The sequence below is a fragment of the Uranotaenia lowii genome, chromosome 2 (genome assembly GCF_029784155.1).
Source record: "Uranotaenia lowii strain MFRU-FL chromosome 2, ASM2978415v1, whole genome shotgun sequence".
In the NCBI taxonomy this organism is placed as follows: domain Eukaryota; kingdom Metazoa; phylum Arthropoda; class Insecta; order Diptera; family Culicidae; genus Uranotaenia; species Uranotaenia lowii.
In genome coordinates, this window is record NC_073692.1 from 84,384,661 (window position 1) to 84,403,559 (window position 18,899).

At 34.9% G+C, this 18,899-nt stretch overlaps 1 protein-coding gene across 1 annotated transcript in view; it reads right to left on the bottom strand.

Annotated features, from left to right (window-relative positions):
- Positions 1-364: 364 nt before the first annotated feature.
- LOC129746102 (uncharacterized) overlaps positions 365-18,899 on the bottom strand; it is a 271,077-nt gene continuing 252,542 nt past the window's right edge. Inside the window, exons 12-13 of the mRNA XM_055739564.1 lie at positions 16,334-16,409; positions 365-1,013 (exon numbers count right to left, since the gene is read on the bottom strand). Of these exons, the coding sequence (XP_055595539.1) occupies positions 779-1,013; positions 16,334-16,409 (311 nt within the window). The 3' untranslated portion in view covers positions 365-778. The remainder of the gene's footprint in view (positions 1,014-16,333; positions 16,410-18,899) is intronic.

Here is an 18,899-nt window from a genome sequence, read left to right on the forward strand (position 1 = left end):
GAAGACTACTTCTCATGTTGTATATAGTTGTCGGACAGCGCAGATTATAGATAGATATATGTATACTTATTTATGAAATAAAAATACTCGCTATGATCACTGTCCGACAGACTAACTATACCGGAAATGCTACGATTACAGTTACCTACCCGGATCTGTCAGGGTTTTGCATTGTTCGGCTGGTGTCTTCGCGGGAATTTCCTTCCCGGGGCATTTTTTCTCATTTTCCTAGATTATGTTTAATGCGGGATTTCGCTTCTCATCGTTCCCGTTATTTTAACGGGACCATTTGTTTTGTTTTTTTTTTCTTCATATTTACCAACGCCCGTCCGCCTATCTTCAACCAACATAGGAAAACGTAACGCTTTTTCCGCTATCGGAACCAACATTAAATATACTATTATACGATATAAAGGCATTTCTCATGGAGATACTTGCTTGTTTGTCGTAAAATATAAATACTTTTCTAAAAAACCTACAATCGGTACGACCCTACGGCTGCAGGAATATGCGTGGGTGTTGGGGGAAGAGTAATTAGCTGTCGTGCCAAAATCCCCTGCTGTTGGCGACCAGAAATTCCAACAAGATTTCGGTCACGATGTTTCTATCCCGGCGGAAGATTTTTTGTGATTCGTGTCCTCGGTGTTGCGAGATTGCTGCTTTCAGTCGCAGTTGTTGTGCTCTTGGTTTTTTTTTGTCTCGAAACGGAAGTCAGTGTAGGTCTTCCCTTAACTTATGGAAAGTTGTTCCTGGTGGCGGCCACTACTGCGACGGTTCATTAACTGTTGGTGGTGCAATTGAAGTGCTCTTCGGGCCGCACGGCCACCGGAATGTCCTCGTAGGGCCGCACCCCGGATAGCCGCTGATTTTCGCGCACTTTCTCGACCTCCTCCAGGACCCGGAGCAGATTGCGGCCGGCCAACTTTTCCAGCTCTTCGCCGGTCCATCCCTCGGCCAGTAGCTCGGCAAACAACCGCGGATAACCGGAGACATCCTCCAGACCCTCGGGGGTTCTGATTTTGTCCGTCGTCGTCGTCGTTGATGGAAATAGATGGAAAAAACAAAACACAGAGAATGAGAATCACGTTAACAAACACAGGGATTGAATGATTAAAATTTTCTGGTGCAATGTTTTTCACAGTGGTTGGTATAATGACCTGGAGCTATTCTCTGAATAATGATTATAGAGGATGTATCAAGATAAGTTGCTTTTGTTTTCATTCACTTTATCTTTCTCTAGTGCGGGCGAGTGATTACTTGTCTTGTCGATATTGCGATTGTTTCGTTTCTGTTCAATGGCTGTTCAATGAAGTGCCAAATTGACAGTTTTTTTTTCTTTGGCTAATGGGAGAACATCACTACGGGTTCTTTTTTTTCAGGGGGAAAATAGAGCTTACTATGGTATTAGCTTGATGAGTTTAGCGTTTAACAATTTTTAATCAAGAACCGATTGGAAGGATATAGCTTCATCACTGAATTTTTGATTTAACAGTTGAGAATTTTTAATTCATATCCCAAGTGCCTCAGTTCAATGTTCTAAATTTTAGTTAATAACTCATGAATTCTGAATTCAAGGTTGTATCTTGTAAACACTAGGCAATTCCTCAGTCTGGAAACAAGAGTCCCAAATTTTGAACAAAGATTTTGTATTGAACAGATATGCGTGCGTTGAATGCCAAATAACTGAAGTCGATTGTGGACGGACATACAAGTGACAAAGTAAATTCCGAAAAAGAATTTTATTTAAAAAATATGAAATCAATGTTGAGTCCAATTGATGCTTTCAAACAAATCCCTTTTAATGTGTTTTAACGGATTAGGGAGGGTTTGTCGTTTGTCGACAAAAAGTTTAAACCAAATTGTTCCAATAATATTCTGCAATTATAAAATTTGCTGAATAACCGTGGGCGTGATTGAGTGCTCATTTATATCACTTTGATATAAATGGGTGTACCTTGACGTATAACAACATTAAATATAGAATAGTGAGAGTATCACAATTCATCGTTGTTATAGGCATCAACGGATCACTTCCGACCATAAGTGAAACGGAACCCCTAGATGTCGGTCCCACGGCTTTTAACTAAAGCTCAATCACATGGTCTATCTGGTCCGATCAGAAATGATTGTTTGACCTTTTATTGTCATTTTAATGTTCTTTTCTATTTTTCTTAATGTTCTTTTCTATTTTTCAGATCATTCGGAGGTGGAGTTTTTTTTTCTCTTCAGATATATTCAAAATGTTGGAAAGTTAGAAAAGAGTAGGTTAACATATTCAAATACCATATTCCTCCCCAATGCTCCAGTGGATGTGTATTTGCGGTTTATGAATTACGATAGCTTATTCTTAAATCTAGCTTTTTTCAATCACTGGGGGCTAATTGGATGGAAATGATATTTTGTGGTTTAAGGTTTGTGAAACGGATCTGTCTCCTGAGTTGTTTTGATAGTATTATAGTTCAAAGGAAACAGTCTTGGCAATTTTTAAATCTCATTCAAAAGTAGGCATTCAACTATGTGAGGCAGGTAGGGTAGGGCGATGCTCAAACGGTAAGATAGGCTCTTATATCCATATTTTGGTAAATTCGCAAGATTTTGTGATGTTGTGATAGGAATAAGGTAGCTTACTTCTACTATTAATGTGAGCTAGAATTTCTATTAGTTTGGAATAAGCTTGCTTCAAAAAGCAAAACAGGCTCTCACATCCATATTTTGGTAAAATAGTATGGTTCTATGATATGACAGGAGCAATGTAGCTTACTACTACTATTAATTTGATCTCGGTTTATTATAAGTTTAAGCTAGGCTTCTTTTTAGATCTTGATAGATGATATGAACTAAAACTCTTTTTTTTCTCTTTTTTTTCTCTTTTCTTTTTTTTCTGTTTTCTTTTCATGTATCGTGGCATGTACTACCGATAAATCATTTGGTCCAATGATGACGTTGAGCGAACCTTCAAGCCATCCCCTAACATCATGGCACCAGACGGTGGCTTTCGCATGACATGGTTGTCAGCCCAAGGATCTAACCTAAAATCAACTGCTGAAGATGGTGTCCTGAAACTTGGTGAGATCCTTCCTTTTTATTTTTAATATTTTCAATGCGCACATAAACCGTAGTATGTAGATGCTTGGGGAGTATGTAGAGGCCAGTCTCGAACCCACCCTTGTCCTTCCTCCAACTGGTATCGGGAGGGGTTGGTTTATTATCTTGAACTGCATTCTGTCCATATCCAGCCGGAATGGATATAATGAAGTGCATGATGGTCTAACTAACGTCTCATGATCGCTTACTATTCTACGCTGCCTACTCTAAACTTTAAAATCTTCTTCTCCAAAAACTATCTCTAATTTTCATTTCCAGCGTCAGCTCCCCGAGCTATTTAAACGCCATAAAAAAAAAAGATTATAAAATTTGCTGAATAAAATCTTTCTGATATGAAAAACAAACCAATTAATTTTTGTCAAAAGAAAACCTTTTTCCTTCCTAAAACATGAAAAATCACAATCCAGCTTTCAGAAGATCTTATAAATTGCATCAACTTGAACAAATTAAATTCTGGAATTTGGGCTTCCTCAACGAAATTATCCCTTGCAAAAATCCAAATCTCTGTGCCGAAAATGCGCTGAAAGTGCCGGAAAGTTAACTGTACCAGAGATGATATGATTGGATAATCACTACTGGCATAAAGGCTCGAGCTCCCATTCAAAATGATGCATGACTACTACATTCAAGCGAAACAAGAAAAACACTTAATGGGATTTGCATCCTATTGGAAAATTCTTCCCAAAAAAAATATAGTGAGAAAAACTTACTTTGGAAAATTTATAAATTGGCACAAAAACCCTACGCAGGCTCAGTTCCACAGACGAAACAAAAATGATGTTGATTTTTCAGTACAAAATACGAAGCGACGAAAGCTTTTTAGACCCCAGGGTTTGAGAAATTATAAAATGACCCCAAATCGACTCAGTAAACAGCAAAACCTCTTCTCGGCATCAAGGTTGCCGTGTGTTTTTGCGAATAAAAAATCTTACTTTCTGTGATTTTACCCAAAAATTCTGTTATGGTTTTCTGTGATGGAAGTAGCATAAATTTCTCTGAAAAATCATGAATAACTGAGTCTTTTTTAAACGTATTACTTAATAAAAACTTTACCAATATTGTCATGTTTTACCAAAACCAAAGTCAAAAATCTAATATTTATGATGTCTTAAAACTATAGTTTCGAAATTACGTACAAAATTTGAAAAATCTGTGAGTTCTGTGAATATTTCCAAAGTTCTGTGTTCTGTGACACAGAATCTGTGATGAGAATTGGCCCAAAATTCTGTGAAATTATACATTTTTCTGTGATTTCGGCAAGCTTGCTCGGCATGCCAGTCCGATGTCTTACCAATTGCACCATCTGAGTCGGATAGCAAACGAAAGTTCAATGTCAAAATCGTTCTGCCACCGCCCAAAAAAGCGCACTGCATTTGCTGTCTGCCAATTGATCGGTGATTTTTGTTTCATACTCCTTTGCCTTTGACAAGAAAGGATGAAAATGAGAGGGGAATAGGGGGGAAGGAAAACTAGATTTACACACACAGTGCTCGCTACATCATTCGACAATATCATTGCTGGGTGATTGTTTCCATCCTGCTTTGTTTTGTGATATGTTATGTATGATGATAGATAAGTATGTATATGATAGATATGTTTTATTTGGGTTCTTTCCGACATATACTATGCGGTTGTGCTGGGGGGACAATGCCAGTTATTAGATAGCTTGTTAAAGCCGGTTCGGCATAGAATCCAATACCGATAATGCCACCTTCAAGGAAGTTCGTTATTGGAGTAGAGTCTGATTTCCATAGATCGTATTGTCATAGTACAAGTATTTCCAGGTTTACACAGCAAAAATTATTTTCTGTAAAATTATGCAAAAGCCCTGTAACGAAAAGGAGCAGGACATTTATCGTAACTTTACAGGTCGAAAACATGATTACGTGACATTTAATTATTAGTGTACAACTTTTTTACAGGACACTTGCTGTAATAATAAATTAATCTTCGTTAACTTTTAAGGAAAACAATTAAAATTACAGGTTTTGTTAATTACAGGTGATTTATTTTAAAGGTTGCAGTTTTCAGTGACACGTAATAGTCAAAACAATTTCTGTGTAGACCGATGTCGACATTTCTTATTTTCCCAAGAGCTAAGATTTGCAAATTGATGGCGTTAAATGACTTTCCGTGAATAATTCCATTGATTTTCTTTGAAAAAAATCCATTAGCATGTAAAATAGCAAGGTAAAATTATAATTAAGGTGTTTTCGAGATAAAGAGTGGTCAACTTAAAGTCGCCGTATTTTGTCTAATCATTCTTATAATAAACCTGACCACTCCTCATTTTGTAGGTTTACACGCTAACTACCCCTTGAAGGCGTAAAATCGACCATTAAGAACTTTCGCGATCTGTCAAATAATGGGCCATTTTAACGAGTCAATATTACCCTTTATTCCGAACAAGTACCGAACGCTTGAAAAAGGGTAACTTTGGAACTTGTCATTTAATACGTTACTTTTGCATCGAGCTGTGTGTGCAGAAAGATTGTTATTAAAAATTTATATTTCTTGAATACTACTTATCTTATTTCATTTTCATTCAGATCTAAACATTAGCAGGCCGCGGTTGAGGACTTGTTAAATCCAAATAAAAAAAATAAGAGGATTCACCCAGAATTGATGTGTTAGAGTGACGATCCGTAGACTTATCCGTAGAAAGGAGTTCTCCCAGTCTTATTGAATAACGGGTCAAATGTATTCCTTAAGGGGTAGCCAAAAGTTAGCATGTATGTGTGTAAAATGATGCTTCTATTTGGCCTTCGACATTAGGTATTTAGTAGAGATGTACCGAATATTCGGTCGGCCGAATATTCGGCGCCGAATACCGCCGAAAAATCGTTAAGCCGAATATTCGGCTCACCGAATACTTGAGCTAAGTATTCGGCCGAATAGGCTGAATAGGCCGAATATCCACTACAGACTTGTAAAATTTTTCAAATGATTTTGGATCATTTATAAAATATTCAAAAGTAATGTTGTAAAAGCTACACAATCATAAAAAGCTTATGGTTTCAGCAAAACATCTAAGGTGCATCCACGAATCTCTCACTTTAGATCGTACAGGAGAATGATGACAAGTATCACTTTATATTTTGATTATAGTTAATTCCAGTTTTTCTGGATATATTCAGGCTTGCCCATAAATGCAGTGAATATTCCAGATAAGTCGAATCTGGCCGGAATGTTCAGATATTGTTTAAGACTTCCCGAATTTTGTTAGACTATTTGCCAAATCAAATAAAAAAGCTCATATTTCTCTTTAAAAACTTTTTGATTTTGTGTTCAATAACAATTTTTAAAAAATTTCAAACCAAACATAAATTTTGCCCTTTTTAAACAATCTTTTTTTTTCAAAAATCGTCCTGAATGCCTGACCGTGTGGATACGTATGGTTGAAAGTATGGTTTGCCTAAGGTTAAAAAATCATCGTTATTTTCAACAACTAATTTGAAGATATATTACTCAAATTTTATCTTCATTTGATTCAAAATCAAAAAAAGCAAATGGCACCTGTTTCGATATGTTTTGTACCCGATTTTACAGGATCTCAATTTCTTTGTGGATAAACGCCCTAGAAGCGACAAGTCATTAGATGGATTTTCAGTTATTGGTGACATTTAAAAAATCTGAAAGGCCTCTACTTAAAAAATATCTTGTAGGCATTAGATCATCTGATAAAATCACCTGATTGAAAATAATCGACTAAAAACGTGAGGGGCATTAATGTGGAAGAAATAAAAGGCTTTTAAATAATTGCTTGTTTTTTTTTTTCATAAAAAAACTCAATAGAATATTCGACCGAATATTCGGCCGAATATTCGTTTGACCGAATAGTTGAAAAGGTCAATATTCGGTATTCGGCCGTTCGCCGAATACCACTATTCGGTACATCTTTAGTATTTAGTTTTCAAAATGGTATCCAAGAAAGCGAATCTACGAATTTTGTACATGCGTCGTGAAAATCCAAACTACACGCATGCAGAAATAGTAAAATCGTTGAATGTGGCGAAATCAATTGTCACCAAAGTAATGAAAGTGTTCGAGGAACATATTTCGACAACTAGGTAGGCGGAATCTGGAGGAAAACACTTTACAGTTGACGAAAAGTTCGCATAAGTTGCTAAGCAACTTCTAACCAGCTACAAGAAGCACTTTTATGAGCAGTACAAAAAATCGAAAAAAAACTCGTGGCTTGTGATATAGCTCAGTTGGCAAGTCAGTAGCTTTCTGAGCCGATTTCCGTGAATTCGAGCCCAAGAGTAAAAATCGATCACAATTGTGTCGGATAAGTTTTTCAATGACTATCCGCCAATTGCATCGTTGATATGAGTCGCGAATGACATAAAGATGTTAAAACGCCTATAATCGAATCAAATAGCATTTTGAACAGCAAAAAAGTTCCACAAAACTTTTGTTAAGCTTTATGTGAACTTATGAGTTCGTTCCTTAAGCGATCCTTTTGGTTGCTTGGGCGGAACAGAAGAGTGGCTAGCACTTTCAAGCGAAACTATAATCTCTGCGTTCGAGATGTCACCAATAAGTTGGAAATATCGTCTACAACCGTGCAAGAATCTTAAAAACAATCTGGACTATCGACTTATAAGAAGGCAGTGATTGCTTATCGCAATGAAAAGTATAACTTTACAGCAAAAATAAAATCTCGGAAGCTGTATACGACATTGTTCACAATGTTTGATTGTGTGATAATTGGACGACGAAACCTACGTCAAGGCAGACTTCAGACAGCTTCCTTGACAAGATTATTATACAGCAACCGGAAGGGGAAAGGTGGCAGATATTTGCAAGCTTATTAAACTATAAAAGTTTGCCAAGAAATATCTTATTTGGGAAGCTATCTGTACCTGACGCTTGTAAAGCGACATTTTCATTGCAGCCGGAACCGTAAACCAGGAAATTTACGTACGAGAGTATCTTCAAAAGCGTTTGCCGACTTTCCTGAAGAAACATGACTCTGAATCTGAAATCGAAAAATGAAAAATTTCATCCTTTTCCCTTATTTATTGAATAAAGAAAATGTATCTGGAGTTTCCAGCGAATCAAGCATTACGTTCTGAGAAGGAAGTATTTTCTCCTGATTAAAATATGTTAAAGATTTTACGGGAAATACATTTTCTTTTTTAATTTCTCAGAATTGATAAAAAATACCAAAATTATCAGTTTTTTATGATAAATTGCAGAAATTTTCCACTTTTCCAGAAGAAAGTGTAGAAAAATATTTAAAATCCTATTAAATTGTTAGTTTTTTTTCAGGCTTTGTTAGAAATCAGGCATCTGGAATGCTCACTTAAGTATAAATCTAAATAATGAAAAATTAATGCTTGTTTTTCGATTATTATTGAAATTTGCATTGAATTATACAAACTACACCCTTTTTAATTTTGAAAAAAGTTAACTGTAGATGACTAAATAAGATCAATCGTCATAACTGAGTTCCGGAATTAAATTTTTATTCCTATTTGATTCCAAGTTTGAAGTTTTAATTGAAACTTTTCCGAAAGAGTAAGCCCAAATTTCATACTTTTGATTCTTTAGCACTCATTGTAACTTTGACTCTCAATTTCGTATTAGCATTTCACTTGTTAATTGATAGAACGAATTTAATTCGAGACTTTGAATTGTGGGTCTGAATAAAATCCGATTTTAAGTTTTGAATTTCACTGTTGAACTGTCTGTTTCTTCATGGAATTTTGAATTTAACTCTGAATTATTCATGTTTTAAGATTCCGCTTTAAGTTTTTTTTGAGAATTTTTAACTTAAAAAACAAAAACAAAAAAATTGAGGGATTAGGATATAATGAATGTCAAGATTTCATTATGTATGCCTTAGACAATTTTTTTCAAGAGGCTCTTGCTGTTGCCAGAAATTTATTTTATAAAGCTTCTTGTAAGTGCTCTATAAACATGAATGAACCCAAACGAATATTATGCAGAATTTTCTCTATTTCCAAGTAGTTAATTGATCTAATTACTTATCATCCGGAATATTACCTTTCAAAATGCATTTGTAAAAGTAAATATTTACCCGATACCTACATAAATACGAGCGCTCATTAAATCACATAACGCATTTAATTGATATTACTTTTCCATTCATCGCAGAGTGGTTGGTATTACTGAATGGCGTCTTCCTTCCTCCCTACCCTACCCCCAATTTTCCTCCATCCTTCTTCCATTTTGTCAAAGCGTAACCGCAAAGCGTCAAATTTGCTGAACGGATTCCCCCAGGTTATTGATTGAAACTCGACAGCAAATATTTACTTGTGGCTGGATGGATGAATGAATGATTTCCGGATGCCTTTCAACGTGACGCATTTTAAACGGCCCACGGAGCATTAAAATGGCACGCGTCTGGAAGATTTTGGCGGTAGCAGCAGCATTGGGACTGAATTTCAAATAAGCTGACTGAAGCAATTGACCACCCTACTGGTCACCTTTGGACCACCTAGCACCTTTTGGAGGATACTTTCTACTGAGATTATTTTACTCCTACTTACTTTTGAGCGGGGGCTTGAATATTTATTCGACCTATACACAATGATTCCCACACCTATTTTCAAAGGCTGTTTTCATTTCCGGAAGTATATTTTCAAATTCAATTGGTACATTGAACTTCGATTTTAGAGCTCTTTTGTGCTAGAAGAAAAAGCCAATCGACGATTGTAATAAAGAAAGTAAAATCGTTCAACAGCTGTTGTGTGGCTTTGAGTATTCATTATGAATGGATTCTGTTTGTTTATCATGTTTTTGTAACACTTTTTGAAAACATGTAGCAACAAACAAATATAAATCAAACGAGATCTAAAATGATGTTATTAAAATGATAAACATGATAGTACTTATCTTACATTATTAGCAAGACAGTGCAAACGAGTGATTGAGGAAGGAGTAAGGGGAGGGGTTGTAGTTTTTGAAAGGTAATGGGTGAAACATCCCCATTGAAATGTTTGTAGATCAAATTTCATTTTTCAATATTCTAAATTACTAATAAAAATTCTGCACAATCTTTCAAGATTTCCATTATATTTTTTTTTACATAGTTGGAGCAGTTATGTAATTATAAACTTTATTATTATTTAAAATTCATTTATAAAGTACGTCGATCCAAAAGACCCATTGAAAAAGTTTCCATTTGAATTTATATGAAAATGAGTCATCCGATTCGCCATTCTATTTGTTTTCGAAAACTAAAATCACGAATATTTAAAAAAAAACCTCAGCATAATTCTTTTGGAGGCATTAAATCATCTAATTCTAATTTGTTTATTTAGAGAACATTTTAACCGACATGGTCATTCTTCCTCATTAAATCATCATAGCCCTAATGATTCGAAGTCATTCATAAGAACATTTTCAAACGTTTTCTACTAAAGATTCTCATTCTCCAACTACATGAAAAAAACTTATTCTCAAAATTTGATGCAAGGCCATTTCATGTTGAAAAAAAAAAAATTAAAATTTCAGGAAGGATACATTTTACAGTGGAAAATTTTCATATCTTATGGTTCAAAAATTCTAACTAAAACCTGAAATTTTTTTCTTATATAAAAGTCGTGAATTCCTGGGATTTAAACTTTGATTCACGGGACCCGGGAACACTTAAATTTTCTTGAATATTCAACTTTTTAAAAAGCATTTTTTAACAATCTTTGGAAAATCTGAAATGTGTAAAAAATAAGATAAATGATTACACTATTTACTAATTTCCAATCTTTGCATCTATGTATATATTTAAAACAGGATTTCTGTCTGTCTGTCTGATTGACGCTATAGACCAGGTTCTACTGAACCGATTTGCGTGGAAACAAGTCAGGGTATTAGAGGTCTGAGAAGGTTTCTATTATGAATTAAGATCCCTCCCCACACTGTGAGGGGGTTCTCTGAGCAAAAGAAACATGTTTGTATAATGCGAAAACTGATTGAGCAAATGGTAGTAAATTTGGCATCGGATGATGTTTGGGAATGAAATATATTTCTATGAGTGTTTGAGACCCCTCCCTCCTTCCAGTGCGGAAATAGGAATGGGAGAGGAGGTCTTCCATACAATTTTTCCAATAACTTGAGAATAAATCGAGCAAATGGAACACAATTTAGCCCAAGCGGGTTATTGGAAACAAAAAATATTTCTAATTTTATTTTGGGACCCTTTCTTTTCCCAGTGGAGGAAAAGAAATAAGAAAGTGGACATGGGAGAGTATTCAAGTGCGTGAAAAGTTTTCTGATGGTTTGATATTTCTCCTTTCTTCCAGTGGAGAGTTAGGAAGAGGTAAGAAGTGACCCATACAATTTTGAAAAACTCAAAACCCAATCAATTAAATGGAATGCCATGAGGCATGGAGGTGCATTCGAGAATAAGGAATGTTTTCTTGATACTTTTAAACTTCTCCCTTCTTCCAGTAGGGTGATAGGAAGGTAGGATGGGGTTACCCGTACAATTTTATGAATAACTCAAAAATGAACCTAGAAAATGTTAAAGACATGTTGCTTTGACGTTTTGAGACCCCTCGCTCCTTTCAAAAGGGAGATAAGACAACAATGTTCATAATTTTTCTTCAAAAAAAAAAAAAAAGGAATCAAATGTTGCATAGGAGCATATTGAATGGAGACGTTTGGAGATAAGGGTAGGAAGAAGGGGTCACTGATACAGTTCTATAAAAACTCAAGAACCAATGAAGCCAAATGTGGCATGTGACGAAATATGTTTCTTTGATAAGCCGGGACCCTCGTGATACAAGAATTTTCCGATTCCGATTTCCGATATAAGGATTCTTTATAAATGGAAAAAAATTGACATAACTGGAATTTCACGAAATGTTGTACACAAAAGTGAAAATTTATATAATTATCAAAATTTTCATTAATTTTTGAAAAGTGTAGCATAGTACACCGGGTCAGTTAGGGCCGTAGAAAAAAACTGACTCTTTGGTGTTGGGTTTGGTGACCTATTTTTCTATGACACTTCTGCTCAAACAATGCATGAATAAAAAAAAAAGAAAATTTTATTTTCAAATACTATTTGACTCATTTTGTTATCTTTTATTTATGTAAAATAGTTTTTCGTGTTAAATAGGAGCTTTTGAAATTTCATCCTTAATTCTTTTAAAGATGATAAGGATTTGTCTAAAGAATTCTTTTGTAATAATATAGGAAACTTACCTGCATCGATGGTTGAAATTTTTAAATTTGCATCAAAATCTGGCGAGCTTAGCCTAAGATTGCCAGAAGTTCTTTAGAACGTATTTGGGTCGGGAAAATCCAGGCAGTTTTATTTAAAACCTGGCAAAATTTGGAAATTCCATTTCAAAATTTTCAAACAAAAAACCGGGCAATATCCGGGAAAATTTGACAAAAATCCTAGTTTCTTCAACAAAAATTTAGAAAAAATCTTTTGGATTATTATGTTTTCTTCAAAAAAAAAACCCGATTTTAAGTCGTATTTCAGGCTTCCAGAAAAATAGTTTAAGTTTATTTGAATAAAGCTAGCTTGAAAAATTTCACTTTTTAGGCGACAAAATTTAAAATTATGATGGTGCAATTTGAATTTTCCGTTTGATTTTCCAAAAAATGTGAATGAACCCGGACAAAATCAGGGTATTATTGACAAAATATAGACAACCGGGCCGGGCCAAATCTTCTACATTTTTTTTAATAAATATTAGAACAAGTCCGGGTTATCTTGCCTGCTTAATTTTTCTTATTTGATTTCAATTAACAATTAGTTTTTTTTTAAACCTTCAGTTGAATTAAAATTATACAATTTCTTTTAGAGAAAATACTTGGTTTATGATAAATCAATTACTTTCCATAAAAAATTAATTTTTGTGGATGGTTTTTTTTTTCAAATAAAGAAGTTTTTTAAAAAGACAAAAATTGCTAAATGATTTCCAAATTTGCTTTTTTTTTTCATTTTCAGTTTAAACGAACTCAAAATCAGAAATATGAACCTGCGGTCTCTTGCGATTTAAATTCCTTACCAAAATATTCATCTTGATAATTTTATATTGATTGTGGAATTTATTAAAGAGCTGTATCTGCATCTCAACTAATAGTAAATTTAAAACAGTGTCACCCTTCTTAAATCGTTTGGAATTTTATAGCGCTCATAATCCGAAATCAGATTAAGATTTACATTCTTGATCAAGAAGTTTTAATATCAACTTTAATTGGTGAAAAAAGCTGTAATCTAAAGGCTGCACTATGGCTAGTTGTAGAAGCTATGTGTTTCAATTTAAATAATTATGGGAAAAATGACATCAATCGATTGCGAGAGTTTCAGAAAAGGATTAGCGAAAAACGTTGATATAGTAAGGAAATTTTTTGAACACCTGTTAACAATGTAGTAAGGAAAGTTGAGGATTGAAAATAACAAGGATTTATACAAATTTTAAACAAATTATTATTAGATTAGTTTGTAACAAACAGGATTAATAAAAAAGAAAAAATCTGAATTTTTATTCTGTTTCAGAATTTGAATACGGGTTTTGAAACGAGCATAATAACGATTTCTGAATTTAAATATATGATACAAAAACTCAGAATGATTTTTAATTATTTTTTTTCTTATTCGAAAAAATATAAACTAAATGCAAAACAATGTGCTTTTTATTTCCATTTTTATTGATGATTCGAACCGAAAATCAAGAATCCTTATCTGGATACACTGTCGAGATTTTACGAATCTCAATTCAGAGATTCATTAAGACACGTCTATCGCTCACAAGAATAGATCAATGACTGACCTTATTTTGTTTGTTTTGGCTTGTGTTGCCAAAATCACAAACGTTTCTATAGGAATTTATTATATTGTATTTATTTTCATTGTTGTCGAATACAACTATTATGAATACAATTATTATGTTATTACTGAATAACTTAATTTTTTGCGTATCCTTCAACTTATCTTTAAAGATACATAATCCTTAATAAAAAAACCACAAATACAATAGCGATTTTGATTATGAGGAACCGAATCTCTGAAATAAATTACTTTTGATTTAAAATCTAATTCTAAGAAATGCATTAATACCAATAAGTGAGAAAATTTTGAAAAAGTGTAACTGAATTCTGGACCTGGAATTAGTTTCGAAGTTTTGACATCAGTTTTGAGTCAAGATTGTTCCTATCGAATAACCTTACCTCATCATCAAAACTTGATTAAAAATAACAAATTCAGAGTGTATAGTAGAATACCTGCTGGTGTTCGTTGATTTCGAAAAAGCATTTGACCGACTGAACCACGAAAACATCTGGGCTGCTCTTAGACGACGAGGGGTCCCAGAGAAACTAGTCCATCTCATCGAAGCACAGTACGAGGCATTTTCGTGCAAGGTCTTACACGACGGTGTCTTGTCCGAACCAATCCCGGTAACTGCTGGAGTGAGACAAGGATGTATTTTGTCACCGCTGCTTTTTCTCATCGTAATGGATGAGATCTTGACTGGATCGATTGACTGTAGACCAAACCGAGGATTGCCGTGGAATCCTTCAACCATGGAGCAACTGAACGACCTTGACCTGGCAGACGATATTGTTTTGCTCGCCCAAACACAACAAGACATGCAGAGCAAACTCGACGACCTCACCGAAAGCTCCAAGGCAGCAGGTCTCAAAATCAATGTCGGAAAGACCAAGTCGATGGAAATCAATACAGAAAATCGTTCCAATTTCGTGGTAGCTGGACAACAGGTTGAGACAGTGGAGTGCTTCCAGTATCTTGGTAGCCAGATTACGCCTGATGGTGGTACCAAGAAGGACATCGAAACCCGGATCAGAAAAGCCCGATTTGCGTTTGCGAGTCTCCGAAACATCTGGCGGTCACGCCAGATCTCTCTACGAACTAAGATCCGAATCTTCAACTCAAACGTCAAATCCGTATTGCTGTACGGGTGTGAGACTTGGTGCACATATGCGGTGACGACGCGAAAACTGCAAGTTTTTGTGAATCGGTGCCTGCGGAACATCATCCGCGCTTGGTGGCCTGGCAACTGGATCTCAAACGTTGAACTTCATCGCCGGTGTCATCAAAAGGCGCTAGAAATCGAGATTCGGGAACGTAAGTGGAGATGGATTGGGCACACGCTGCGAAGAGATGAAAACGAGATTTGCAGAGAGGCGCTTGACTGGAATCCAGATGGGCATCGAAGAAGAGGCAGGCCCAAAAGCTCGTGGCGGCGAAGTCTAGCCGCTGAAATCCGCACAGTTGACGAGAACCTTGGCTGGCAGCAAGTGAAGACGCTGGCTCCGGATCGCCAGCAGTGGAGATCTTTTATCTCAGCCCTATGCGCCGGTCAATCGGCGCTGGACCCTTAGGTAGGTTAGGTAGTAGAATACCTTGCTTCCTACGGCCCTGAGGTCAGCCGGTAAAAATTTTAAAACGATGCAGTATAGTCATTAGATTCCAATTTTCAAAAATGATTAATCCATGATTTTAAGCAAGCATTTAAGGACACGCTCTGGATCTAGATAAATATGTCTTACAACCATAGATTTAAAGATTGAAGGGTTTATCAAATTAATAGAAAAAATGAATGGAAAATTTGAGAATATTCAATAGAAATAATATCTGAGATGTTCAATTAGATGCTTGTAACTTAACAATCCACTTTATTGAAGTCCGTAAGAAATTTGGATTCAAACGAATAAATATAAAAAGTTTAATTTTTGTAGAAACCACAACTTTTCTATGTTTTCAAACAAAAGTTCAAACTGTTCTGCGGACTTCGATTAAGTTGTGAAATTAAGAAGACAAAAAAAAGATCAAAATCATAAATGCGACCTCCAGTAGTTCTAGAAATTATACTGAAGTATCGTATTGATTTTTGGAAATGGTAGAATTTTAGTTTTTTAAAGTATTATAACTTTATTACATGAATTCTTAGCCCAATATAAGCTCGGTTTAAATTGATTGTTAGCTAATTGTTACATTTGATATAAATTTTTTATTCGTTTATCTTCTATTGTTTACTGATGATTTGAATCTGATGAATTTCTCAAATCGGAAAATTATTAGCATTGTGCTGCTAGATTCGATTCTACAATCTCAACTTTTGAAAAGCCTTTTTTGACGTTGAATAATATCAATAAATTTAATGGATCGATTATTGCTTTTCCGTCAAACGTTTTCCCGATAATCGAGATAATCGGAAGATAACCACAGACCGAGGAAAAAACGTATTAAAAATATATTATTGTCCTTTCTACTTACAAGTTGATGCCATCGTATCCGGCTCCGAGTCCCACGTGTTCGATTCCGGCGATCTGTCTTATATGATTAATGTGAGCTATTAGGGAGACAGAAAAAATCGAGAGAACGAGAAAATAAAGGAGAAATTAGATTGTCAGAAGTAATGGGCGTGTTAGTAAGGCAATATTTTATCGATAGTATATAAATGATAGAATTTGTTCTAGGCGAGCGTAAAAGGGGAATGATTAGTTCCATTTGTTTAGTGCTGCCGATTGGAATTAGGTTGATGAATTAGGATATTTGGCATCGAAATTCAAGAGCCCAATCTGTTACGAGAACAATGGATTGATTCATATTTCTTTTCTTTCGAGAAAAAAAGAGTCCATTCCATTAATAAAACAGAGAATATAAGAAAATTAAATCATGAAAACTCTAGGTATATGGCCGACCAAAGATAATTGAACAATCTCTTTAACCTTCTTTAAGCAATTTATGAGCTGCATCAAGGATCCTCGGAAGAGATAGCTGGAACCCTTTTTCTGTCCATAGAGTACGATGAAAGCAGCAAATCTGAATCCATTTCGTTACTGTTGCTACTGTATATAAGAAAATTCGCAGGAAAAAAACCGGAAATCCTTGTGAGACGCTTTCCCTAGGAAGAACTTAGTTTCCACTGATAGCGTCTTTCATTTTATAACGTTCACCCAACAAAACGTTACGCCATCCCGATTTCGTCTTGGGTCCTCGAAAGTTGGTACCATTTCTTGTGCCAACCGATTTTTTTTTCACCTCAATACATCCATTCAAATACTGAACTCTGAGTTGCTTGCATTGCAAGCACAAGCAAAACATTTAAGCAACAAAATGGTGGAACGAATTGTGCTGAAAACTGTGTAACTTTTTTGCCGCTTCAATCGAGTGTATCGGACGAGATTTGGCACAGGTAAAAAGCAAGAAAAATGACAGAGTGTGTCCTACCGACGGTTTTACGTTTCTGCTCTGAGGGATATGTAACAGAGAACGTTTTCTGGAAAATTAAATTGGCCTCTAGCAAAAAAGGTTCATTATTTTGTTTCAAAGCACAATGTTTATGCTAAATGAATAAGGATGAAATCGTTATTTATTTTTACAATTCAAATGGTTGATACAAATTAACATAGAATTTTCACGGTTCTTAAAGTGATTTTATTCGGTATCTTGAGCCAGGACTAAAAATTTCTCCTGACTTGACTTGAATCTGAACTTCGAAGTTTTTTTAGAGCTTATAATAAGGTTATTTTAAAATCATCAAAATTGTACGGTGAGGGCAATGCACTGTATGCAGGCAGCTACAAATATATTTGAAGAATTTCAGTCTTATGACCTAATTCACTTATTCGAACCTGGATAAGTGAGAGTCCAAGGGACTGAACTTTATTTCATACTCAAAGAGGTTTCTCCCTTTCCAGGTCCACGTTTATATAGGTTCAGGAACTAATTTTCTTGAAAGAAAACAGACAAAATTTGTTTATGTAAGTATATGTTTAAGTAAGCCTACATGTATTACAGTATAATGTGACACATATATGCACAAATGTGAATATAAAAAGCAAAATGTTAACATGAAACACAAATCAATTCTACAATTTATTTGGCTTGATTTAGCTATTGCATCGACTTTTATGTTTAGGCAGTACGTTCGCCATCTATACTTCGCACTAGGAAGCTTTCCTTTTCCAAATCATGGATTTTTTGGATGATGTTCTCTATTTATTGGGGCTCTCCCTTCAAAATGACTCAAAATTATGTATTTGATCGAAGTTATGACAAGTTGAGCACATTGCCCTCCTTCTGCAAAAAAACATCATCGCTGCCTTATTATCACTCCACCACAGTTTTCTCATAATGACACTATTCCAATTCCAATCAAAATAAAGATATAATCTTTGTGAAACCTTTTGAAGTATTTTGGATGGAAAACTATAGAAGTACATATTATGGAAGGAAAATGGTCGAGATTAGAGGCATTTTTCTTGTATATTTGTCGTTTCATTGTAACGATCATTATTTACCACTTACGGATTTACAGCTTCCACGAATGGCCAGCCTTATTAAAAACTAGTTATCATTTTTTTCTAACTTTATCTCCTTTATCTTCTTCTGAACATCCAGGAAAGACTTGTTAACGAAATTTGTTTTGCCGGAAATCGGCCAGGTGCTCGCTAAAAATGGTTCTGCAATCATTTTTTTTTTTTATTTTAAGCTGCTAGCTATTCAACTAATGGGTGCTCAATTTGACCCTCCTTTCTTGTTTATTTAACCAAAGGACAACTTTTCAATCAAGTCAACATAAATGTTGACCGTTTTTTTAGTCTGTTGGAAGAGCCAAAATGAAGAATTGATCTTTTTTTTATCAATTATACAATCGAAATGTTCGGATTGTGCTTGATTAAACCTTCAAACATGAAATCATATTCGTTACGTTTATGGAATCAGTCATCCTCAATTTAATTTGAATTTTAAGAGGAGAAATCACCGTGAATTTGTTTTATGAAATGAATTTGCGGCTTTATCGGTGAGGGTTAAAGAGTTGAAATGAAAGACGGAT